General features: G+C 41.2%; 1 protein-coding gene and 1 pseudogene across 1 annotated transcript; both read left to right on the top strand.

The window, feature by feature from the left end:
* LOC103199832 overlaps positions 1-11,900 on the top strand; it is a 12,461-nt pseudogene extending 561 nt beyond the window's left edge.
* A 3,411-nt stretch (positions 11,901-15,311) lies between these two features.
* Positions 15,312-23,032, top strand: LOC103199831 (granzyme A-like). The gene is made up of 5 exons (XM_007944186.2): positions 15,312-15,396; positions 17,868-18,006; positions 19,661-19,802; positions 19,998-20,270; positions 22,871-23,032. The coding sequence occupies exons 1-5, from the start codon at positions 15,327-15,329 to the stop codon at positions 23,030-23,032; spliced, it is 786 nt and encodes a 261-aa protein (XP_007942377.1). The 5' UTR covers positions 15,312-15,326.
* The last annotated feature ends 3,592 nt before the right edge of the window (positions 23,033-26,624 follow it).

Here is a 26,624-nt window from a genome sequence, read left to right as displayed (position 1 = left end):
CCAGCCACTCCTTGGAAGGAAGACTGGGCAATCTACTTCCAAAGAGATAGTGCCTTGAAAACCCAAGGAGAGGTCACTATGAGTCAGATCTGACTCAATGGCAGTGAGTTTGGTTTTTTGGTTTAGTGGTTCCCATAAACCCAAGCCAGATGTACAGAGCAAAACCTTAAGTGAAAAACGGGCAGTTAATAAATTGGGGATATATGTGTTTATTAGCAGGACCTCTCCCCTTCCACTCATACATATGAATAGTCATAGCTCTAAAACAAATCTTAATACTTTTTGATTTTAGAACTTGTGTGGGAATGTCTGTTGCCATTGTTGAGGGTGATGATAATGGTAAAGATAGGGTACAATTAATATAATTAATATTATATAAAAAGAATTATGGATGTTATATATTAATATATAAATATGTTATGTATAGATATATATTTGCCAACATTTAATAAAATTTACCAGTAAAAACAGACTGAGCAGTGTTTCGTTCTGTTGTACATGGGGTCACTATGATTCAGAGCCTATTTCATGGCACCAACAACAACCATTAAAAATAGCACTGGAGCTCTAAGCCATAGTGAATAAGGCAGTTGGCTGCCAACCAGAAGTTCAGTGGTTCAAACCCACCAGACACTCCATGGAAGGAAGATGGGGCAATTTACTTCCGTAAAGATTTACAGCCTCAGAAACCCAATGGGGGTTGCTATGAGTTGAAATCAATTCCATGGCAGTGAATAGTGAGTTTGGTTTTGGCAAGTGCTTTACATGTTGTATAGTCAGTAACTGCAACCCCCCAAAATGGCTCCCAGATTCCATCTTGTTTGTTGTTATTGTTGTTGTTATGTGCCGTCGAGTCAAACCCGACTCATAGCGACCCCTCCTTGGGTTTCCGAGGCAGTATCACTACGGAAGTAGGATTGCCCAACCTTCCTTCCGAGGAGTGGCTGGTGGGTTTGAACCGCCAGCCGTCTGGTCTTATAATAACTACAAGCCATTTCGTCTATCTCCCCTTGTCATGTATTCCCCTGCTCCTCGCTTCATGTATTAATCACCTCCCCTGTAACGTATTAACCCATCCTTAGAATAGTTTTAAGCCTTAAAGCTTGCTAACAGCAGCATCTTATCAGAGTATACACAGGTGGTGGTCATAGGGTACCTTCCGGGGGGGCCCCCTCCCAATCAGGACCCAGCACCACCGAGTCTGAGACCAGACATATAGCCTTCCATTCTCAGTCACATAGTATCCATCTCCAATTGCACAAACTCAGGTGTAAGTATCCCCTCAAAGTGGGAGGGAGGTAGCGGTCATCTTAGATCCATTTCAGCCTGCCATCACTGGACACTGAATTGCTAGCAATGTTTATAAGCCTGCTTTCTTTATCTTTTAATCCACTCTCCCTATTCTTTTTGTTTCTCTTCTGAATAAATGTTCAGGTCTCTGACTATGCCTCCTGGGAAGTTTTTAGACTTTTGCTACCTACTCAGGCAGAAGTTTTAACCTCCTTGGAAAATTTCCATAACACATGTATTAACTCATTTAATCTTCTTAAGTAATATTTTGCATATGAGAAAACTAAGGCACAGAAAAGTTAACTAAATTTAGTAAGATCATCAGCTAGAAGGTTGGGATTGGTACCCAGAGGACATGTCTCATAGCTCAGTGATATCTTCAGAGCTGAGGTTGTTAAAGTGGGATCTATAATCTTCTTATAAGGCCATGGATGAGCATCAGGAAATCTGTGAACCTCCCAAACTGCATGCCAAGATTTACATGTGTATGTGTATCTATACTTTATCAGATTTTCAATGGTCTGCATTTCAAAGGAATAAAAAAAAGGTAAAGAACCATTACTTGAGAAAAACAGTGTTTCACAATGGAAAGAATATGAATTTTGCTTAATGTGAAACTGAGTTTGTTTTGGTTACCTAGAGCCGCTCTAACAGAAATACCACAAGTGGGATGGCCTTAAAAAACAGGAGTTTATTCTCTTACAGTTCGGGAGGTTAGAAGTCCGAGTTCAAAGTGCCAGGCTCTAGGGGCTGGCTGAAAGCCCCTTGACCTTGGGCGGCAGCTCTGCCTCCTGCTCCTGGCCCACTGAAGCTAGAGGCATCTCTTCACTCAGGCAGCTACTGGCTGCTGAGGCTAACAAGCCCAAGGTCGACAAACAAAAAGGCACAGTCCTGATGTTACTAAACCACATGGCAGGCCATTAATTCAAGTCCATTGTTAAGTCCCAAAGTCGGCAGAGCATGGCAGGCTGCTGAACAACAACACAGCTACAGGCAGGGTCCAAGTGTGCCATAAACTAGAGACCATTCCCAAAGCTGCTACTTATATATGGGAAGCAACCCGCATCCCAAAGGCTGCTACTCAGCTGCTCACAGTAGATTCCACCATGGAGTTGATTACCAGTCTCATCATGGGGAATACTACATCCAGCTGCCCACCACTTAACCAAGCCTAGCCAAATTGACACGCAAACGTAACCATCACAGCAGGATCTCACTCTGGATCACTCTTTTGTTTTTTTCAGAGCCCTGCGAGAGAATCATAGGAGGAAGTAAAGTGGCATCTCATGCAAGATGTTACGTGGTTCTGCCCAAAGGACAGAACATCTGGGCAGGGACTTTGATCAAAGAAAACTGGGAGCTGATGGTGGCCTTTATAAGCTGTGAGTAGTTCCGTACTCCTCTGATTCTCAAGGCAGATTGGGGAGGTGAAAACGACTCTCATTCTAAAACCAAAGTTAGGTCAGGATGGAGAAGTGGGCAGCTATGTCCAATACTATGTTCTATTAGAATATACAAAGACCAGAGCCCACAGAAAGAAGATCAAAATTCATGACCATTTTTCCCACATTATTTTAAAAATTGTCACTAAAATTAGCAACATTATTAAAATTTTGAAAAAAATGCATTATTATTATTAAAATTTTGAAAAGGTGAAAAATAGCACACATGATGTCACCACCCGACACAATCACGATTAGTATTTGGTATATTTTGGTTCCAGATCTTTGTCACAAGGATATTTTACATAGTCGGTCACATGATGGATATCCAGTAGCGTTACAACTGCTTTTTTCACCAGGAACTAGCATTACCTCATGTTGCTACATATTAGACTGAGCCACAGGAACTCACTGATATTTGACAGTTTCAGAATATCATTTCCTATGGCTCAAAGGAGTGGTTTTCCTAATCATGATTTGAAAGGCAGGATAATGGTTATGAAATTCATATGTTGCTGTTTTCTTAATACTTGTTACTGGTAAGCAATAGTGCTATTTCCTATTCACTTTAGCATAAGTTGCATAAGCAAAAGAAAAAGCTTAAAACTGGTTTGTCATAGAGAAAATTCAAACAAATTCATGTCTAATTGTTTTATAAAATAAGAATTTGTCAAGGTGGAACTTCCACACAATTTACCCTGGAAACAAAGCTAGCACACTTCATGAGTAGGCCCACTTTGTGCAAAGTCTGCCAAACAAATCAGGAAACACTTTCACCCCCATCCCCAACCTCCTTTCCCAGAAAAACTTTCAGGAGATTCACGAACTACATTCAGGGTTAGTCCTAGTTTGTGTGTGTGTGTGTGTGTGTGTGTGTGTGTGTGTAGCATTTGTTTTGACTCAGCTTTAAAATGTCACTGTGAAACCCTCATTTACTTTTTTCAGTCAAACTTATAATAACGTGACTATGGCCGACTTTTCTCATCTTTGAAGACTTCAGCAGACACACAACTTCTGAAGCACAAAAATGAAAACCTGCTACTTCTGCTCTGTTTCTTGAGTTTCTCCTCTTCTATGAGAGGTCAACAGCCTGGAAGGCCACTGGGGAAGAGCTTTATTCCCCAAATCCCAAGCAGGTGGAGAAACTGGTGGCTCTTCTTTTCCTGCCCCCTCTACTGCCCCATGCACAGCCCTCGAGAGTGAAACCCCAAATCCAGGTCACCCTCTTTGGGCAGCACCCAAACGTACCTCTCCAGACCTTATGACTCGATACTCTCTCCTGTGCCAAAGCAACGATTTCCTTCTTGTTCTTTCTTCCCTGAAAAGATGTTGAGAAGTTGAAGCAATTTGTGATACCAAACATCTTGGGAGTTTTAGATAACAGGAGCTAAAACACCAAAAGAAAAAAGCCCCGTAAGTTCCCCCTTCTCTTACTATGTTTGTTTATAAATAGGAAATTTTTTAAAGAACTGGTCAGACATGAATGAATTAAGTCCATAGTTTAGTTTCATTCATTCTCCTACATAAATTATATGTTGTTGGTTTTTTCAGGAAGGGCAAACCTCAAATTGTTCATGGAATACACTCTATATCCCATAAAGCAAACACAAGCAAATATTTTCCATTCAAAGAAAAATTCCCCATTCATGCTATGATCCACAGTCATTTGAAGGGGATATTCAACTGCTTCAGGCCAACATGGGTTGTTTTTTTTTTTAAGATATTGCCCCAGGGTTACAGGTGAGGAGAGACAACGCAGGGACAGGCAGAGTAGCAGGCCAGAAAAGCAGGAGAAAGGGGATAAAATCCAGGAAGCCAGAGAGAAGAGCAATCAGCCAAAGGGATTAGGTGAGGAGGGGAATCTCAGGCCCGCCCAGAAGAGCAGGAGAAAGGGCATAAAAGCCTTGAACCCGGACAGAAGAGCAGTCAGCCCCAGGGTTACAGGTGAGGAGAGACAACGCAGGGACACCCAAAGAAGCAGGCCAGAAGAGCAGGAGAAAGGGGATTAAAAGCCAGGATGCCAGACGGAGGAACAGTCAGCCACAGGGACCCAGGTGGGGGTGGTACGAGAGGTCTCCAACAGCAGGACAAATTTGTCTGTCGGTTTGTCCTACTGTGGTGACATGTAGACATGAGTTTTGAGGCTGAGCCTCTGGTGTTTAAAACCCAGAGAGATGCACCTGGTGCACAAGTAACAGCCCAGCTTATAGACTGAGACAGACTAGGAAGAAGGAAGAGGCCGTCCACTTCTGAAAGAATTGGCCAGGGAAAACCTTATGAATAGCAAAGAAACACTGTTTGGTACATTACCGAGCACCTTGAGGAATAGTCCATTTAGGCTAGAAGGCTCTCAAAATAGGACTGGGAAAGAGCTGCACCATCTGAGTAAACCCAGCCTTACTCATGGAAAAGAGAAAGCTTTCGAGGCCTTCATTTGCTGATGTGGCACCACTCAAATTGAAGAGAAACAGCCGCAGACATCCATTAATATCGGAACATGGAATGTACGAAGTATGAATCTAGGAAAATTGGAAGTTGTTAAAAAGGAAAGATATTGCAGCTTTGAAATTTTACAATCTAGTCATTTTAATCCGAAGTTAGAGGTTTAACACATTCAGTCTCACAGTCAATATTGGCTAATGCTCGGGGTATGGAGTTGGAAGCACAGCTGGCACCCAGCACTATATTCCACAGATGGTCCTTCTCTTGGAATTGAGTTTAGTTCAACAGACACTGACAAAAAACCTACTGTGGTAGGACCTGGGAATCCAAAGTACTGATGCCCAAAAATCAGACCACCAGAATCTCACCTACCATCATACAAAGGTGGGTTGACTGATGGGTACACCATGGAGTGGTTCAGTAAGAGTGTTCCAGTACCACTCGCTGCTAACAAGTTGATTCTGACTCCTGGTGACCCCATGGATATCAGAGCAGATCTGTGCTTCACAGGGTTTTCAATGGCTGACTTTTTGGAAGTAGATCACTAGGCCCTTCTTCCAAAGCACCTCTGGGAAGACTCGAACCTCCAACCTTTCAGTTGGCAGTCAAGCACTTTAACCATTTGCAGCATGCAGGAACTCCAAGAGGGTGTTAGTTCAGCTTATAATAGTGAGGTTGGGAGACCTCATGTATTAGAAGCTGTCAGGCCACATTCCCTTGTAAATTTCCTTACTCCTACTGATAGTGAAGTAGGGAAAAATGTAAGGAATGGAAGTTACCAGTCATATTCTTTTGCAAATTACTTAAATTATCCCTACTGAGAGGAACCAGAAAACTAGAAAAATTACAATTAGAGAAGTGTGTAATTGCTAGACAATTTGTTGCAGGTCCTAGGGTGTCAACACAGGAGACTCTGTGGGGAGCCCCTTTTCATCTATAGTTAGGCAGATGCCTGGATCAACCCAGGAGACCAGAACATCAAAAGTTAGGAATCCCGCCCACGTGACTTGTCAGTTGTATAGCTTCCTCATTCTGTCCCCTATCATTGCTGTGAGCCAACTGGGAAACGCTGGCAGTCCAGCTAGTGTGCTAGCCACCTGGTTTGCTGTCCCACTGCCCAGCCTCATGCAGTCTTTCATTAAAGGCTTGCTCTCTATAAACCACCTCTGTCTCTGCGATCAATTCTTTCTTGCCAGAGACAAGGAACCATTTTGGTTTCGCAGGGTCCTCCTCCTGTAACAATAGGATTTGGGCTAGTGGTAGGCAATTTGTGGGAGGGTTTGAGGAAGTAGGAGCTTGCTCTGAATTGGATGTTGCCAGGACATGGGGTAATTCTGTAATTAGGCATCTTAATGAATCTTACTTATCTAGGAAAAGGAAGAAATGGTCAGAGCCTATAGCTGTGGTTGGTAAAGAAGTGCAGTCGCTCATTTTAGCCAGGAGGGAGGTGTACAGTCATTTTTGCGGTTTACACAATGACCTGGTATTTGCCTGTACTCAAATACGATTGCAGAGCAGCCTTGTTTTGTCACTTCATTATGGTCACCTTATCTGATGTTGATGTGTAAGATTGTGACCAACAGGAAAAATCATGGGCAGCTGTGAGTGCCAGCTGAAACTAACACATCAAGGCTTAGCTGTTAGTGCCACTCTTTCTCTTTTCCAGAAGACTAAAGTAATCAGGTCCTGCCCTGCAAGTACTTACAGTTCAGAGAAGGAGACAACCAAATAAATCAGCACCTCTGATCTAGTGGTATTTTACTCATCAATGACGGAACTAACCAAGAAGATGACAGAGCTAGCTAAGAAGAGGTGCTGTGGAGGTAGGGGCCAGAGAAGTCTTCCTAGAGAAGGTGCTGGGATATAAGAGAATGAGCCAGCGTCCATCAGGAGAAAAGAGGAAGGGGCCTACCAGGCAGGAAGAACAATTGTACAAAAGGGATCTCTGGAAAACACAACTGGAGGGAGGGCCCTGAAAAAGAGATTAATCATAAGAGTTGAGAAAGGGAGGAAACAGGGCACAGACCATGAAGCTAGCCTCAGTAAGAAGCTCGGTAAGAAGTTTGAACTTTATGGGAAAGGAAAGGGACACTGTTATAAGCAGGGCGGTGACATGTTCAGACTTGTTCTTAGAACAAGCATGCTGGCTGCTGTGCAGAAAGTAGAACAGCAGAAGCACTGGCAGAGAGTGTGTGAATAGAGGCTAGTACACCAGTTCAGAGGGGCTGATGAAGAACTTCACTGGTAGGATTTAAAAGGAAGCCTAGGGGCTCCTCAAACCCCCATCACGAGGAGCAAAGAAAAGGCCCTAAAGCTGCATGCTTCTGGAAGAACCCCCACCACCCTGCCACCCAGTACATACAGTTTGACCCTCCATACTACTAATCTGGAGATTATCAGACTGGGCCTCTGCCTCAGGTCCACCCTCTGCACATACTTTAATCTCCAGTGAGACCACTCTCCCCTCCCATTGCCTGTTCCCTACCCCACACCCCTTACTCCATCCCCATGCATAAAATACTTCCTGGTTTATTTCCCTTATGTATTTTGCTCCATAACACCTAAACCCAAACCAAACCCACCTGCCATCCAGTCAATTCCACCTTATAGCAACCCTATAGGACAGAACAAAAATGCCCTAAAGGGTTTCCCAGGCTGTAGAACTTTATGGAAACAGATTGCCTCATCTTTCTCCCTCCCTTAGAGCAGCTAGTGAGTTCAAACTGCTGACTTTTTGGTTAGAAGCCCAATGCTTTAACCGCAGTGCCACCAGAGCTCCTTCCATAGCACTTAGTACCCTCTGAAATATTTTAGGTTTTATTTAATTGATTGTCTGCCTCCCTCAGCGGAATTTAATGTCTATGAGATAGGAATGTTTGTCTGTTTTATTTACTTATATATCCTCCTATATTAAAATAGTGAGCCTTCAAAGAAGTTTTAGAATAATTTTAAATAAGGGATGGGATTAAGCCAGGTAGTGGCAAATGTAATCAAGTGAAGGAAAGGAATTCCAGATTCAGGTTTTTAAGCAAATGGTATAAGTGAGTCAGGTCTCCATTAAGATATAGAAGTCTTAATCATCACAGGGTGGGTAGAGTGAGAAGGGGAAGTGAGGGCTCAGTATTGTTGGAATAGGTCAGGAACCTCCTCGTCACCTCTGACACTGTGGCCCATAGTGTGATGCTGTTAGAGAAATCACAAAGAAGGTGTCAAGACTTCACCATGGTAACCTCACAGAGTTAAAATCTAATTGTGTGGTCATCACTGCATTATATACTTGCTGTAAGAGAGCTTGAAAGGACTGCTCCTTACAAACATATGCTTCCCAGAATTTAATTTTGATCAACTCATTAAGACCCAAAGTCCCTTTCAAGGTTTCTCCTCTCTCTTCATTCATCCAACCAGATGGACAAGCATGAAGGCTATGAGAAAGTGTGAGTGGGAAGGAAGAGGGAAGGAGCACGTGGGCTGTCATGTTCTGTGTAAAGACTGTCATCTGTGGCCATTTCACTTTCTAAATGTTAGCCTTGTGGCAGTAGGAAGCATCAGCAACACAGAGGGGGACCCTAAGAAGGGGGATAGTTTTATAGGACGGGTCTGAGAGCGATTCGATGATAGGAATGTGGCAGTGACCATGGCTGCTACACTCATGTGGATTGGAAGGTCCACAGAACCAAGCCCTTCTGAGTTCCAAACTGAGCTTCAGGGAAGAAGATATAAAAGAACTATAAGTGTCTCCTTCTACACCTACTTAAGGAGCCCTGGTGGCAATGGATAAGCAGCTAGGTTATAAATCGAAAGTTTGGCCATTTGAACCCACCAGTCACTCTACAGGAAAAAAAGACCTGGAAATCTGCTTCCATAAAGATTACAGCCTAGGAAACCCTATGGTGCAGTTGTACTCTGTCATACAGGATCACTATAAGTCAACATCTACTCAGTGGCACAAAACAATAACAAGCCCCCCTACTCAAACTTGGTCATACTCCCTATTCTCCTTGCTTTGACTTTTTGGAAAGAGAGAGTGGTAGCCCAGAAAAGGGATTGGGAAATGAAGGGAAATGAGGGAGAGTGGGTGAGCACCTGAAGGCAGATAAGATCCTCAGGCTCAGAAGTGGTGACTCCACACTGAAGTGGAAAATGAGGCCACTGGCCCCTTTCTCACCATTTACCACTGCAGCATTAGTTTCCTTCTGTTGGTCTCAATACCAGTTAATTCATAAACTAAAAACACTTGAATTAAATAATAACTAATTTCTCCACTACAACTTTTCAACCATAAAACCACCAGCCACCACCAATATGATATTATTGTTAGGCCAACTCACCTGAAATTTGCATATATTAGCCTAGCCAAACTCATCTGAAAAAGTGTCCTGTCACTTTTTAAAAATCAATTACTAGGGGAACTCTGGTAGTATAGTGCCTAAGGTACTTGACTGCTAACCAGAAGGCTGGAGGTTCATACCCACCAGCCACTCCTCGGAAGGAAGGTTGGGCAATCTACTTCCGTAGTGACACTGCCTCGGAAACCCAAAGAAGGGTCACTGTGAGTCGGGTCCGACTCAATGGCACATAACAACATCAACAAGTTATCAATTAGATTGGGATATCTTTTCATTTGTGTTCTTCATAAAGACGCAGTAAATAAATAAGATATATCTTCAAATCAGAGATATGTTCTTGTTTTTGTTACTGTTTTCCTTGCCTAAAACTGTATCTTCTGTCTACTTTCTAGCTGGACAGTAGAGGAATGATTCCCAAAGCTGTAGGAATGCTTCAGCTACCAAAAACAGGAGATGTCAAACCCCACACCAAGTGTCAACTGGCAGGATGGGGAAGCACCAAAAAAGATCTATGTGGAATTTCAGACAACTTGAGAGAGGTCAATGACACTGTCATAGACTGAAAGATACAAAATGATGCAGAGCATTATAATTTCTAGTCATTGATTGACAACAGCAACATCTGTGCTCGTGGTAGAAAAGGTGAGAATGATTCTTATGAAGTAAGCAAATTAAAACTGCAAACAATTTTTTCACAAAAAAAAATAAATAAAGTTAAAATAGAGTGCCTAGGAGGAACAGGGTGGACAGTCGCTATTACTTTTAGTTGGAAGGCCTACAAGGAATACTGTACTGTTTGGCACTGATGTGGTGGTGGTATATGATCCTTTGTCCAGTGTGAATCCTGCTCAGGGAGCATTTCTTCTTTACTAACGATAATTTCAGGATACCATTTGACCACCATTCATGAATGCTTTCTAGCCCTCTCATTAATAGTAATGACCCCTGGCATTGTCAGGTCCCAGCAACGACCAAATTCTTTATTATGCCACTTAATCCTTGAATTAAGCCCAGGAGATCAGCATTATTATTATCACACCTGTTTTGAACCAACCAGGTGCCAACAAGTCAACTCTGACTTATGGCAACCCCATATGGGTCACAATAGAACTAGGGTTGTCAGTGGCTGATTTTTTCAGAAACAGATCACCACTCCTTTCTTCCCAGGTGCCTCTGGATGGACTTCAACCTCCAACCTTTTGGTTAGCAGCCCAGTAAATTAACCATTTGCACTACCCAAGAACATAGGGATGGGGGAACCAAAGCATAGAAAGTTACTTAACTTCCCATGTTAATAACTTGGTTATCAGTGGGGTGGACCTGGATTTGGACTCTCAACTCCCATACTGTTTTGTCTCTTATGTGCCAAGAACACATTTGTCCAGGGTTGAACCTATTTAGAACTCATAGCCCACAGGCAGCTTTGTAAGGTCAGAGAGAACATGAAATGAAGTTGATGGATCTGAGAATGAATCTCAAAAGATGAGATTCATTGGAAGCAAGAATGCCCAAAAGACAAGGGGCTGTTAAGGAAGGACATAGTATGACAGAACAGAGAGAGAAGAAATGACTTCCCTGTACTGTTCTCTTGGATTCTACTTTAAATCTAGACAACTCAGAGTGACAAGGACCAAGGGCAGAATTCTTAATCAGCCCCAACAGGCCACTGGCTAAAATTAAGGTTGGGGAAGAGATAACAGATTTTTTTTTATTAGACACCAGAGCCACTCGTTCAATCTTTAATAATTTTTTTAAAAAAGTATCAGTAATTGGACTGAGTACTCCTTGGTCTGAGATGGCTTAGCAAGTGTCCTCTGTCAAAACAAGGTATAGATGAGTTCCTATCTCAAGCCTTCTTGTAGCCCCAACATTCAATTTCTTATCCTAATATCTATTAACCAAAAAAATAAAAAATGCACACAACTAACCTAAGGGAGACAATTATGTTTCCAATTAAAGTCTTCCTTTACTGTTTTTTCTTTGTTTTACTGAGGAAAATGAATTTGCACATCTTCACCAGAACTGCCTTTTTCAAAGGAAAATGATTGGAAAAGATAAATCTGTGTTAATTGATACTGAGGACAGATCATTATTAAAATAGATTGAACATTGGCCTTTAAATAAGGAAAGACAGAATGGATGAGTGGATGAATGCATAAATATATCATCTTTAGAAAGCACTCACATTTAACATACGTAATTTTCTCTGTGAAGGGGAATCTGGAAGTCCTCAGATATGTGATAACTTACTTTGGGAAGTGTGGTAACCCCCAGAAACCTCACATCTACATTCTCCTTACCAAAAAAAAAAAAAAAAAAAAAAAAAAAACTCAACTGGATAAGGAAAACTATTGGAGAATCCATTTCTCCTTCAAAGTAGAAAGCACATGGAGATGCCAAGAAAAGGTGGTTTAAAATTGGCCTACCCAAGAAGGACCTCTTATCTTGGTGTGCAAATTACAGCTTATCTAGAACAAACAAGTCAATGGAAGAAATTGTTTCCTGCTTTCAGACCTACATGATTGGCTAAGACTGGTCATCACACTTTTCCTCTGTCCATGGCAGAGATGTTCCTTGAGGAAAAGTCCCCAGCTCAGTGACTCTTTGCTTTATTCAGAATCTTAGCTCTACCAGTTTTGTGTTTGTTCTTAAAAGGCATTCCATCCTGGGAAAAGTTAGAATATCCTTCACGCATTCAAATGGAGCTCCAAAATACCTCTGACCTTCCAAAGTTAGAGTCTGATATTCTAGTTGACGTATGCATAGGTATGGGAAGAGATGAAGAATGATGTTGTTCTTACTAAATATTTGTGTATATTTTTTACAAATATTTTAATTAGAAAGAATGAAAAATAGTCAACGTGTGCTTTGGGTATGTGGAAAATCTGGAGTTTGAGGCTAAGACTAGTTCAAGGAATTGCATCATTAATGTAATTTCACATAGACTAAAGTTTCATATGCCAATAGGGTTCAGTTCCTCCAGTATCTTGATAGTATTTTGCCTTCCAAAAAGAACCAAACTCACTGCCTTCTAGTCGGTCCCAATTCATAGTGACCCCTCCTTGGGTTTCTGAGGCAGTATCTCTATGGAAGCAGATTGCACAGTCTTCCTTCCGAGGAGTGGCTGGTGGGATTGAACTGCCAGCCTTTTGGCTAGGAGTCAAATGCCTTAGGCACTATGCCACGAGAACTCGCAAGCACTAAGCTTAAATCTATGTTATTCTCAATAATTGGGATACATAATAAAAATAGTTTCTCTTATTTATACCTCATTTTTTTGTACTGCTTTTAAACTCCAAAGAGCTGATTTAAAATAAACTAATTCTATAATAATTCTGTAGTCTTTGAGTGCATTAACTGTTGAACACACAACTACTAGCAGAAAGGTTGGTGATTCAAACCCACACAGAGGGGACCTAAGAAGACAGGCCTGGTGATCTGCTTCCAAAAGGTCACAACCTTAAAAACCCCCCACGGGGTCACCATGAGCCAGAATAGACTCAGCAGCAACTAACAAGAACAACATAATATTCCTAACTGATTTAGCCATGCTTATGAAACATTTTTTGAGGATATTATGCCCAGCAGTGTAAATACATGCATAACTAAACATGATCACTGCCCTCAGAGTGCTCAAAGTCTCGTAGAAGTCAAGGAGAAAGCCCTAAATAAGTGGACATCTACTTCAGGTTCTGAAGAACATACACCACAGCAAAGTTGTCTACAGTGTTAAGAAGTTGATGTGGGAAAAGATATATGTAACACTTCCATCAGCCATCACAATTAGCCCCAAAAGTCTTCTTCCTGAAATCTTACCTATATTTAGATTTAAAAAAAAAAAAACAACTCACTGCTGGTGGGTTTGAACCACCAGCCTTCTGTTAACAGTCAAATGCCTTAGGCTCTACACCATAAAAATTCCAGATCCCTGACTAGAATTGCCACAGACATCACAACAGCCTGGTGGAAACAGCACTGGCCTACAAGTCAAAATACTATTTAGTGTCTCAACACTAAATCGTTCTAAGACTTTGCACAAGGAATTACTCTGTGCTTGCATTTTCACATGCATAAACTGGGAACAGTAACAAAAGAGTCTAAAATGAGTTGTCCTCAGAATTTGAGGCCAAGAGTTGTCCACCCTCCTCCTTCACTCTCACTGGGATGGCTATAATCAAAAGCAGGCAATAATAAGTGTTGGTGAGAATGTGGAGAAATCAGAATGGTCATATATTCCTGACACAAGCGTAAATGTTATAGCCATTGTGGAAAATAGAATTGTGGCAATTCCTCAAATTGTTAAACACACAGTACCATATGATCCAAAAATTCCCTCCTAGGTGCATACCCAAGAGAAAGGAAAACACATCCACACAAAAACTTATACAAGAATGTTCATAGCAGCACTATACATGATAGCCAAAAAGGAGAAACAACAAAAATGTCTGTCAATTGAGGAAAAGATGCATAAAACCTGGTATATCTATATAATGTGATATATTATTGTCAATAAAAATGAAGTAACCAATACATAGCATAATACGGATTAATCACATTATGCTAATGAAGAGAGCCAGTCACAAAATACGTACTGTATAATTCCAGTTATATGAAATGTCCAGAATAGGAAAATCTATAGAAACAGAAACTAGATTAGTGATTAGTGATTGCCTAGACCTGGAAGTGGTGAGGAGGGTGGCATGAGAGGGAGGATAATGGGAAGTGACTGATAATGGGTACAGGCTTCTTTTTGTGATGATGAAAATGTTCTACAATTAAAACATGGAAATGGTTGCATAACTCTGACACTACTGAATTGTATACTTTAAATGGGTTGAATTTATGGTATGTCAATTATATCTCAGTAAGAGTCAACATAAATGGAGGAATAGCAACCATTTCACATAAAAGAAACAGAATTGTCAATGTTTCTGTTAACATCTTTTCCACAGCTATAACCCACCAAACCAAAACCAGAAGCATGATATCCCATCTGCCATTACTGAAAATTATTAACCTTTGATGCAATAGTACTATCTAGGAAAAGGAAACAATAGGGCTCTCTCCTAAGTTCATGTGATTTCTAAAAAAAAGTAACCACCACCCCCCCAGTCTGAAGTTATCAGGGTGCTAACTATGGTTGATTCAACACCAGATACCCTGACAGAACATATGATCATATGTATTATAATAAATACCACATCCTTAGCTCAAAAAAAGAGCTCAAGATATTTTAGAAGGCAAACTTTATACTGTTCCTTCAGCAACTAGAATTGATATTTCTCAGAGTGAGATATTCCCGAATACTACAATAAAATAGCTACATTTGATTCCTATTTTTCTTTCTCAGTTGATGAAGAAAGGAAGGAAGGAAATCATTTTAAATCACTGAAAAAACTTCAAGTCTTATCTTGCACTCAAGTAAGGCTGAATAAGAACACTTTGCACCTGTTCCGACTTACCTACAAATTCAACTTAAAGATACACTTAATAAAAGATCTCATTTGTAACCCAGGGGCTGCCTGCACTATATTCTGATGGCAACAGAGTCCCTTTGCCCCACCAGCCTGTATGATTTACAAGACTCCACCTCTGCCTCCTGGCAGGGACAAGCATGCCTGCTGGTAATTCGTAATTACTCACTATTCTCACCTAACTTGTGTTTCATTTCCTAATGCTAGCTAAACTTTGAAATTGCAAAGAAAGAAAGGAAACCACATCCTCTGTACTCTCAATATATAGGTTAGCAGCAGTAAAGAACAGAAAAGAGATTTTTACATTGATTGATGTGGGGACACCAGCCACAATGAGAAATTCCTGCACATTTCTGGCATCCTTTCTCTCACTCGTCATTTTTCTTCTGCTAATTCCTGAAGGTAAGACTGATTCTTGTCACTTTCATTATAACCATCAAGTCAAGTGGAGCAAAAGTTCAATGAACATTTGGTTAAGTCTAGTAAGAGAAGATTTTTTTTCAACAAGACTTCAAATGTTTAGGATTCTTTCTTGGCTTCCAAATATTTATCTTTATTTTAGAAGGAAAAACATCCTCCTTTCTTCCTTATTACAATTTCTTTACAAATGGTCTTAGAACCACATGAGTTTATTACCAATTTGTAGCCTGAAAATTCACACACACACCCCAAAAAAAAAAAAAAGATGAAGGAAAAACAAGGAAACAAACAAAAAAGGTCTTTGAGTTGGGAAAACTAATAGTATCTTTAGGAAAGGAAGATTGGTGCATTAGTCAGTTAAGCCTTTTGTGTAGCAGAAAATGCACATGTATTTTAAAGACAATTAAGACAGACATGACCTCGGCACCAAAAATGAACCAGAATGATTCAAATGATGGGGACCAGGACTTGATAGTTTTTTCAAAGCTTCCCACCTGCTCTAAACCCTGCCCCAGACAATTCTAGGAGTGGCTAGTTGCAGGAAAGCTGGGTTTATTTCTGAAGCTGGTATATGTACTCACCAAACATGGAGTGCTTCAAAACATGGGACTCAATATTCTATGGAATGTTGCGTTTATGGTTTCTGCAGAGGTCCAAAGCTATATCTTTGGGTCTATACGTGATTCACCTCAGGAAGAATGGAGATGTGAGTGGTGTTCTGTTGGTTGGTTTACCCTTTTATTTCTAGAACCTAGAATTTTGCCTTCCCACTCCCTTCTGGAAATGAAAGCATACGTGGGCACTCCTTTCCTCCTTGCCTTCACCCTCATCAAAACTTATGAAATGCTTCTATGTGTATATTGTTGTGATGGTTATGTTTGTGTGTCAACTTGACTGGGCCTGGTTGAGTGGTTGGGCAGCTGGATATAGTATTTCCCATGATGAGACTGGTAATCAGCTCCATGGTGGAATCTACAGGGAGTAGTTGAGTAGCTGCCTTTGGGTATGTGGTCCACTTCCCATATGTAAGAAACAGCTTTGGGAATGGTCTCTAGCCTATGGCACACTTGGACCCTGCATGTAGCTATGCCATTGTTCAGCAGCCTGTCATGCCCTGCCGAACTTGGGACTTACAATGGACTTGAATTAATGGTCTGCCATGTGGTTTGGTAACATCGGGACTGTGCCTTTTTATTTCTCAGCCTTGGGCTTATCAGCCTGAGCAGCCAGCAGCTGTTTGAGTGAAGAAAAGCCTCTAGCTCCAGTGGACCAGGAGCAGGAGATAGAACTGAAGCCCAAGGTTGAGGGGCTTTCACCCAGCCCCTAGAGCCTGGCACTTTGAACTTGGATTTAAAGCCTCCAAATCATAAGAGAATAAACTCTTGTTTGTTAAGGCCATTCCATTTGTGGTATATTCCTGTCAGAGCGGCACTAGGTAACACAGAACAACTGTCTTTCTTACTGGGAATTTGGTAGTGAGGTAGCTTCAATTATGGATAGCAAGTACTGTGCCTTATTCAAGGAACTATGAGCCTCAGCCAACAGTTAGAGACATTTAGGAGAACTCAGAAACATATCTTGTCTAGGAAGGTGAAGAGCTGAGAACATATCACAAAGGCACAAGGTCCTCTCAACCAGCAGGTGTTCAGTTTGCCTTGTGTTTGGGTCTTATTGTTCTCTAACAATGGGTCTATACTTTTAATTTATCAGCAAGGAAATTTTTCTGAGACAGAATTCTCTATAGCATCTTCTCCCTTCCTCTACTTTACTGGAAAATACCTTAATTAAACTATGAAGTTCAGTAGAGATTAAGGGGTAGCCTCAGGAGCAACTGATGTTTTTCTCTTTATTTATGAATGAGGACAGCGCAAAGTTCTGTAACCAGAAGTCTCACAATGACTAAAGAACTCATAGGTCAAGTCACAACTAAAAGGTGCTAATGTCAGTTTGTAAGATCTTTTTTGCAAGGGCTTGGGGTGTAAAGGGAAGTTCTCAGGCTTCTAAAAGCACTGTGTTCCCCAAATTAATACTCAGAGAGAAGACAGGGTTTGGGGGTGCTCAGGCTTTCCATTACTGCCAGTATCTCCCATAACAACTGTTACTGGTGTAGACCAAGACACAGCTCTCTGTCTTTTGCCAGATCTGAGGCCTGAGGTTGGTGATTTGTGACAGATTTCCAGTGTAATAATCTCTGGGATGGCCACAACATGGCTTCTGTGGCTGTGGGTGAAAGAAGAGGACCCTCTCAGAAAGTCCAACAGTAACAGGACTTCCATCCAGGTGTCTAAGGTCTACATGGAGTAAAAGCAAGAGAAAAAAAAAAAAAAAAACAAGATGTTCTCACCCATACTTCCTCTCCATCTGTGAAAAGTGAAGGTGGCCTTAGAAACATGGCTTTATGTAGAGCTCTTTGAATGAGTACTGACCTAAGTTGCTTTTTTTCTATTTAACAGATTTCTGTGCAGAAATCATTGGAGGAAATCAAGTGGATCCTCATTCAAGACCCTACATGGTCCTACTTAAAGGACAAAAAATCTGTGCTGGGGCTTTGATTGCAAAAAACTGGGTGTTGACTGCAGCTCACTGTCCCCTGTAAGTGCTGTGATTTTAAAAAATATTTGTGAAGATTCTAATATTTGGTGAGATATTTATCCTACTAAAACCATCTCGCATCTATTTTCACATGCCTTAAATTCTGGAGACCTTCCCTACCCCCCATCCAAACCAAAAAGCCATTGCCATCAAGTTGATTCCAACTCATAGTGACCCAAAGTGTTTAGAGTACAACTGCTCCATAGGTTTTCTTGACTAAATCTTCACAGAAGGAGATTACCAAGTCTTTCTTCCATGGTGCCACTGAGTGGATTTGAACTATCAACCTTTAGGTCAGTAAGTGAACACAAACTGTTTGCACCATACAGGAACCTCATTCCTTAACTTGACTGGGAGGTAGGCCCAGACACAGTCAGACCAGTGAAGAAGTAACATGCCAGCTCTTTCTGTAGGTCTCAGCGAGAACCTCTGTAAAGCTATGAGGCTTTGCTTCTGGTCATGACTGCAAGACCCATAGAATTTACCACAGCATGGAAAGCAAATACTTTCAGTGCCCCTCAGGACTCAAGTTGCTTATTTGGAATGCTTTTCTCTCTCCTTTAGGAAACTCCTCTCTCTCCTTCAGCCATCTCTTAAAGCCTGTCAATCACTCCCTTCAGCTCACCTCCAGGAGTGGCATTTTCTCCTCCCATACTGGATGGCCCAGGATTAGACTCAAACCTCCATCCCAGGCTACCCAATATGATAGCCAATAGCCACATGTAAATGTGAATTATATATAATTCACTATATAAATGTGAATTAATTAAAGTTGAATAAAACTACAAATTTAGCTTCCCACTCACCCTAATCCCAGGGCAAGTGTTTAGTAGCTACATGTGGTGGCTGCCATATTGGACAGTGCAGATCTATAGAACATTTCATCATCAAAGTATACTCTACTGGAAAGCTCTGTTCTAACGTCTTAGGTGAGACTGAACTCGTCTGATGCTCTGGGGAAATATACTGTGAACAGCTGGTTAGTGCATTTTATATCAGGACATGAAAGATGAGAGCTTTAACTCTTTCAGAGTAGATTTTGATTTTGTTAAGCAAAATTAACTTTAGCATGAAACAAGAGAAGGGAAGACTCCTGGGTCCCTACTTCTGAGACACCATTCCCCTAACATACATGCACTCAATGCCATGCAAATAGGGTTCTCCACTGGGCAATCTAGCTCTGAAAGTTTTCCTATTTAAGGTAAGTTTGTTCTCTTACAAAAATCACTTCAGTCCATTGCTCTACAGCTATCATACTTGCCCATGTATCTTTTTATTCTGTCTCCAGACCATCAAGAACTTTGTTTACCAGTAGGTAATCTGCAGAATAATTCTCTATCACAGCCAAAGGGAGAGAGCCCAAATCCTCAAAAGAGATCCCAAGACTAAGCTTAACTGCAATAGAATTAAATTGTTTTTCAATGAACTTAGTTTAGTTTGTTATAAATAAGCTGGTGATAATGATGATAAAATTCATAAACACCTTTCTTTTCATTCTTGAAAGTATACATATTTTTTGTTGTTTTTCTTTCTGAGGTAGGAAGAAGTATCATCACAACAAGCATACTTACAAATGGGACAATTGATCAACATATATTATGTCCACCTTCTGGTTAAAAAAGTAACCAGTTAAATGGTGTTGTGTCTGTTTCAGGGGCAAAAGAGCCCAGGTTATCCTTGGAGCTCACACAATATCCAAGCATGAGCGAGAAAAACAAGTAATGTCTGTTAAGAAAGAGATTCCCTATCCATGCTATGACCCTAACACGCATGAAGGTGATCTTAAACTGCTAAAGGTATGTAACTTTGATTGTCTTCATAAAAACCATAGGATCTCCTACAATCAGGTCACTTAAGTGGAAACTTTTCCTTGATGCCCATATAGCCACAGACTCAGAAAGGGGGTCCCTGAGGGTTGAACTAGAATGTAAATAGAAATGTGGGTATTTTAATTATCTCATTCTCTTAATTCTTTGTTTTTCTCCCAACAGCTGAACAAAAAAGCATCACTTAATAAAAACGTCACTCTTCTTCAACTACCTAAAAAGGGGGAGGATGTGAAGCCAGGAACAGTCTGTCGAGTTGCAGGGTGGGGGAAGTTTCATAATAAGTCAACTAAATCCTCAGATACTCTGAGAGAAGTCAATGTCACTGTCATAGACAGAAAAATCTGCAATGATGAGAAGCACTATAATTATAATCCTGTGATTGGAGTGAATATGATTTGTGCTGGGAGCCCCCAAGGTGGAAAAGATACATGTAATGTAAGTAAAATAAGACTCAATATTTTAGCTGTCAGATTGAGTCATGCAGATATACACAATATAATGTTTTGTCTTGTCGCAATATTGGCTTATACAGGACCCAAGTGCTTTTTGGAAGTTATTGATATAACCTCAGTCAAATAAATTAATGTCCTCAGCTCAAGTGAGTTCATCAAAAATAGGAAATTCACTGCTAATGTGTGAGTCAACCCACTACATCTTCTAGATTTTATACTGGAAACCATTGAGTAGCGGTGTTTCTCTTTTTCTCATTTTTCATATTAACATATATAGATCTAGGAGCTCTGGTAGCATAGTGGCTAAAGCACTTGACTGCTAACCAGAAGGCTGGCGGTTCAAACACACCAGCCACTCCTCGGAAGGAAGGTTGGGCAATCCTACTTCCGTAGTGATACTGCCTCGGAAACCCAAGGAGGGGTCGCTATGAGTCGGGGCCGACTCGACGGCACATAACAACAACAACAACAACAATATATAGATCTAAACTTGAAAATATGTAACACTCAGGAGAGCTGAAGTCAGGTGCCTGTAGAGCCTTGTCTCCACCCCAATCCCTGATCTCCCATCAAATTTCTCTCCTGCTGAAGTCTGAAATGCTTGTCATTCCCCAGCCTGGCTGAGAAGCTGGACCTGGACCCCATAGGTTCCCAGGACCAAGCTTAATCCTCAGCAAACAACTTCAGGTGTAACCAACTCCATAGAAAGTGGAAGCCTCCATACAAGTTCTTTGAGCTGGGGTGGACAGGGACCTGCTTAAAGACAGGAGTAGGAAAATAAAAACTTTACAGTGTTTTAAGCTCATTTTTCACCTCTCCCAAGGAGACCCTACAGAGACTCACCTGAAGTACAGTGTGCATGGCTTGGAAGTTATCAGAGTAGAGGTCCTTGAAGACCAAGGCTTAACAAACCCCAAGAGGAAGTTTGGCTTCAGCAGTCTTCCACTTTCTCTTCTTTGTCCTCCCTCTGCCATCCCTTATCCTTCTCCACCACTCTGGGCATCCAGGAACCCAGAAGCTCATCCTCTTAGAACTACATGCAAGATCCTAAGGACACAACAGCATCCACGAAGCTAGTCCCACTCCCACCAGCCAGTCCTCTACCATCAAAGTTTACCAGTCTGTTTCCCAATCTCTCAATGACCAAGACTCCTTGAAATTGGCTGTTGATTAATTAAATCTAAAGAACTACTGAGAATTCCAGGCACTATAACAAGCAAGGGAAATATGTTTGTCCAGGGAGGGCCCCAAGAATCTAGTGGCATAGTGGTTAAAGCATTGGGCTACTAAACAAAAGCCTGGAAGTTTGAACAAACCAGCAACTCCATGGGAGAAAGATGAGGCAGTCTGCATCCATGTAGATTTACAGCCTTGGAAACCTTACGGGGCAGTTCTACTGTGTCCTGTAGAGATGCTATCAGTCAGAATTGAGTCGATGGCAGTGGGTTGGGTTTGGTTTGGGCCATCTAAGGTATGACCCTGTATTCTCTCCTAGAAATCTATAATTAGCATATTTAACTGTATTTGAGGTCTGCCATCTTCCCTCTGGCTTTAGGGAAGACAGTCAAGTGTTAGATAGAAGGGGCCTGAAAGACATGTATATAGAGCTCTAAAAATGCAAGACTCTGATGGACCAATTCCACTCTACCAGTGGGAAGTCACCAAAGATCCACCTCTTACCTGCAAAAGTTGGCCTTATGAATGGATGAAGTAAGGAACAACATAACGACGTGGGGTCTTCCTTAGAAACCAAACCCACAGCCATCAAGTTGATTCTAACTCATAGAGATCCTATAGGGCAGGGTAGAACTGCCCCCATAGGTTTTCCAAGGCTGTAATTCTTATGGAGGAAGATGCCTCATCTTTCGCCTTCAGAGTTGCTACTGGGTTTGAAATACCATCCTTTTGCTTAGTGACCGAATGCCTTAGCCACACCACCATGGCTCTTTTTGGATGGCCCAGTAAGGAAGAATAAAGCAGCAACTTACAGCTAACCTAAGCCTCATTCCTGGCCAGTCAGTGAGAGCCTAAGTATAATCCCTGTATTCTTAGCGCTTCCATCTTATATCAGATGCTCAGAGGAGAACTAGGGGAGCAATTCCTGTCTACTTAAGATGGGTGAAGGGGAGGAAATGGTTGCTTTGATTTCTTCCTTTGGAAGAAGGGAAGATGACTATCTGCTGCAGGAACCAGAAAACGGTTTCATAGTTTTCACTCATGGCCTCAATGTCCCACCTGCATTTGGCTATTTGACCCCTTGAGTTACTAAGCATTTTCAGAAAATGACCAGTCAACAGAAGTGATTTCTTTCAAAAAGGAGTGAATCAGATGAAGTGATTAGTCTCAAAATTAGCTGATAGCATAAACTATAATACAAGTTTTATTTTTACTGGTTCATAATTAAACCAAGTGAGTCAATTAAAAATAATAAAATATTTCCAAAGATTGTGGGTTTTTCGAACACTCATTTTCACTTAAGTCAAGATTGGTCTTAACTCCATATTAAATGATACAGAACTACTTCCATTTCACAAATGATCATGGTCAACACTAATCTCCACCACCCTTCTTGTTTTCCTCCAGGGAGATTCTGGAAGCCCTTTGATATGTGAAGGTATTTTCAGAGGCACCACTGCCTTTGGCCTTCCAGGGAAATGTGGAGACCCTCAAGGACCTGGCATCTATATTCTTCTCTCAGGGAAATATCTCGCATGGATAAGTAAGACCATCAAGGGGACAATTTAGATATCTGTATCTCATTTACTGTCATTTCTTAATTTTATCATAAATAAAATCAATTTGTATGACTGTACCTGTTTCTCTCTTATAACTTTAGTGAGCAAATCTCTGTTGGCAAAGTGAAGCAGAATAATATAGCAAGCTCATGAATAGTGCAAAGAAGAGATTAGCTAAGGGACCAATGTCACCAGTGTCATCCATGTGTCAACTAACATGGGAATTATACCCAAACTATTCATTTTACTTTCTCAGTAGGATCCAGCAGAAGTGACACTAATATCAGGCCTGTCCAGCAACATGTACACTGAAGGGCTCTGATTCAACAGGAAACAGAAACAGCCCATCTGGAATGTTTGGGTTAAAAGACAGTAAGTCTGCCCTTCAAAGTCCATGGTTTCATGTCAACACCTTTTATTCATATATATATATACGCAAGAACCTGAGTCTCTGGGAAAAGTGAAAATAGGAATAGACGTGTTTTACAGTATTTCTCAAAGCAGTTTAGGTTAGAAAATAAAATTCTGGCAGCTGGCCAGCCAAGAAAATCATACACCAGAAAGTCAGCTGCCTGTATTGCTAGCTTGAACTTAAGCCTTGGTTTACTAGGTGATTTCCTAGTTCTCCAAATCCCTAAACCTGTGTAGGTCCAATCAACATGTGGTTACAGTGACTGCCACCCCATAGTGAGGAGTAGGTGCTGAATTGTGACCAGAAAGTTTTCTTTGGAGAAATCCTCATGGAACTATTCAGCATATTTAAGTAGGTCAATTAATATTGAAATTAATCAGTCCTGTAGGTACTTGAAGATGACACTATTTGAATTGATTCCTTCAATTTCCATTGTTGTTGTTATGTGCTGTGGAGTCGGACCCAACACATAGCGACCCCTCCTTGTGTTTCTGGGGCTATATCACTATGAAAGTACATTGCTCAACCTTCCTTCCTAGGAGTGCCTGGTGAGTTTGAACCACCAGCCTTTTGATTAGCAGTCAAATGTCTTAGGCACTAAGCCACAAGATTCAATAACCAATACTAAATCAAACTCACTGCTGTCAAGTCAGATCCAACTCATAGCAACCCCTCCCTGGGTTTCCAAGGCAGTATCACTATAGAAGTAGATTGCACAATATTCTTTCTGAGGAGTGGCTGGTAGGTTTGAACCGCCAGCCTTCTGGTTAGCAGTCAAGTGCCTTAGGCACTACAATATTTATATATAAATTTAGGAATACAAATAAATACATTCTCCCAAATGGAGAGCTGTGAGAAAAAGACAGCTCCATTTAACAAAGGAAGAAGCATGGCTTAAAGAAAGACTCAGCAAAATACTAGCATGTTGGTTTTCAACTATGGCTGCCTACTAGACTCAGTAAACAAACAAAAAAAACAAACTCCTTGCTATACAGTCAATTCTGACTCATCGCAACACCTATTGAGTTTCCAAGGCTGAAAATCTTTACAGAACCAGACCTCATCTTTCTTCCCTGGAGCAGACACTGGATTTGAACCACCAAGCTGTTGGTTAGCAGCTTTAACCTCTACGTCACCAGAGATCTGATTAGATTCACCAGGCTCTTTAAAATTACCAGAACTTTGGCTCCACGTCTAGAGATTCTGATTTAATTGGTATTCAATAGAACCAGGCAGCAGCATTCTTTAATAAGCTCCTTAACAATTCTAGTGGGAATTTGGAGATGAGAACCCCTGCACTAGAAAATGAGGTCTGGTGCTCATATCTAAAAGAGAGGCTAATTAGGAAAGTACCCAAGACGACATATAGGGTTGGCAGGCAATGGTTCTACAAGTGTATTTGTGTGTTCTGTAAGAATTCCCAGGGGTATAGTGGAGTTGACAAGGGGCAAGGTTGTAGTCACTTCTTGGTCACAGACAGCTACCCAGAGGGACCGAATAGTTGAACCTGTGGGCTCAGGACCATAGTCGCAGGGGACATCAAGCTCAATTGGTATAACATACTACACAAAACATTGTTCCACCTCCTACTTTGGTGAGTAGCGACTGGGATCTTAAAAGCTTACAAGCAGCCATCTAGATGCAACAATGGGTCTCTCCTCATCTAGAACAGAGAAGAATGAAGAAAACCAAAGATTCATGGAAACAATTAGTCCTCATGACTGGTACACCATGAGATCCTCAGCCTATACAACTATGAGACCAGAAGAACTACATGGTGTCCGGCTACCACTGTCAACCACTCAGAGGGGGGTCTATGGAGGAGTTCCTGGATAGAGAGGGAGAACAATGTGGAACAAAACTCAAAATCATTTGGAAAACAAAAAGGGGGAGGGGACCAGGTTTGCTGGTCTGATAGAGCCTGATGGAACCACTGAGACTATGGTCCCTAGCTGCCCTTCAGGTCTGGAATTGAACCCACATCTGTGGCTTCCAGCCAAACAAAAGACAGGCATATGAATTGAACATGTACCTGAGGTAGATACACTCCTTAGAGAAAACAATCATGGGAGAAAGAAGGGCTGTTTATACACAGTGAGACAGTCCAGGGGGCAGGAGTGCATGAAGGGATAGACACAAGAAAGAGGTAACTATCAGGAGGAAATGTGAGGGAAGCTGTTGCATTGGGGTAAATTGTAGTCAATGTCATGAGACAATATGTGTGTGAACTGCTGTATGGAAAGTGAATTTGCTCTGTAAACTTTCACCCAAATAACAATATAAATGTGTATATAATAATAATAATAAAATCAACATGTCTATCACAGTAAATTATGATACACCTATATGATGGAATACTATACAGCTAAGAAAAAACAAGATGTGGAAAAAAAAAAGAGAGGCTAATAAGAGAGTAACTAGGATGTACTTTTTTAGATATCTGCTATAAACCTTAACTCCAAGTTAGGATTTTAACTTGAATAAAAGGATGCTATAGTCCCTACTAGGAAGCTCTGGTGGTGCAGTGCCAAAGGCTTTTGACTGCTAACCAGAAGGCTGGCAGTTCAAACCCACCAGCCACTCCTCAGAAGGAAGATTGGGCAATCTAGGTCTGTAGTAATACCGCCTCAGAAACCCAAGGAGGCATCACTATGAGTTGGATCTGACCCAACAGCAGTGAGTTCCAAGTCCCTACTGGCAACACTTACTACAAATTTTAAACTGCACTTAAAAATCAGTTGTATGGATTCCTCATACATTGCTAATGGGATATAAATTGGGACCACTTATTTTAAAAACTGGCAGTATATACCCACATCCTTATATTAATTATAATTAACATAATATTCCTCTCAAAGTCAACTCTTTTGTAAGTCTCCCTTTGACTCTTAATGACCCTAGTACTTATCCTGACCATCAAGTCACCTGGGAGCCTTTGGATTATTCTGTTCCCATGTGTCCTTGGTTCACCCCTTGCTCTCATTCCTTGTGCCACACCCTGGTCATTTTTGAATAGCTGATGACTGGTCGGTTGTAATTACCTTCTGACTGGTTCTCCTAGCTCTAGTCTTCTTTGTTTCCACACCATTGCCCAGCTCAACTTGTGCTCTCACTGTGCTGATCCTATCAGTCTTTTGCTCATTACTCCCAAGGACTCCCTATTACTTAAACCCCTTGGCCTCCACCTCAT

The sequence above is a fragment of the Orycteropus afer genome, unplaced genomic scaffold (assembly GCF_000298275.1).
Source record: "Orycteropus afer afer isolate SDZICR_OR568_19922 unplaced genomic scaffold, OryAfe1.0 scaffold00122, whole genome shotgun sequence".
Classification (NCBI taxonomy): Eukaryota; Metazoa; Chordata; class Mammalia; order Tubulidentata; family Orycteropodidae; genus Orycteropus; species Orycteropus afer.
The sequence above is the reverse complement of the archived record's forward strand: the minus strand, read 5'-3'. Positions and strand labels throughout refer to the sequence as shown.

Bases quoted from the DNA above. Each gene is read 5' to 3' on its own strand.
- LOC103199831 (XM_007944186.2), top strand. From the start codon at position 15,327: ATGAGAAATTCCTGCACATTTCTGGCATCCTTTCTCTCACTCGTCATT. The intron at 19,803-19,997 runs GTATGTAACTTT...TTCTCCCAACAG, and splicing joins GTGATCTTAAACTGCTAAAG to CTGAACAAAAAAGCATCACT. The intron at 20,271-22,870 runs GTAAGTAAAATA...GTTTTCCTCCAG, and splicing joins GTGGAAAAGATACATGTAAT to GGAGATTCTGGAAGCCCTTT.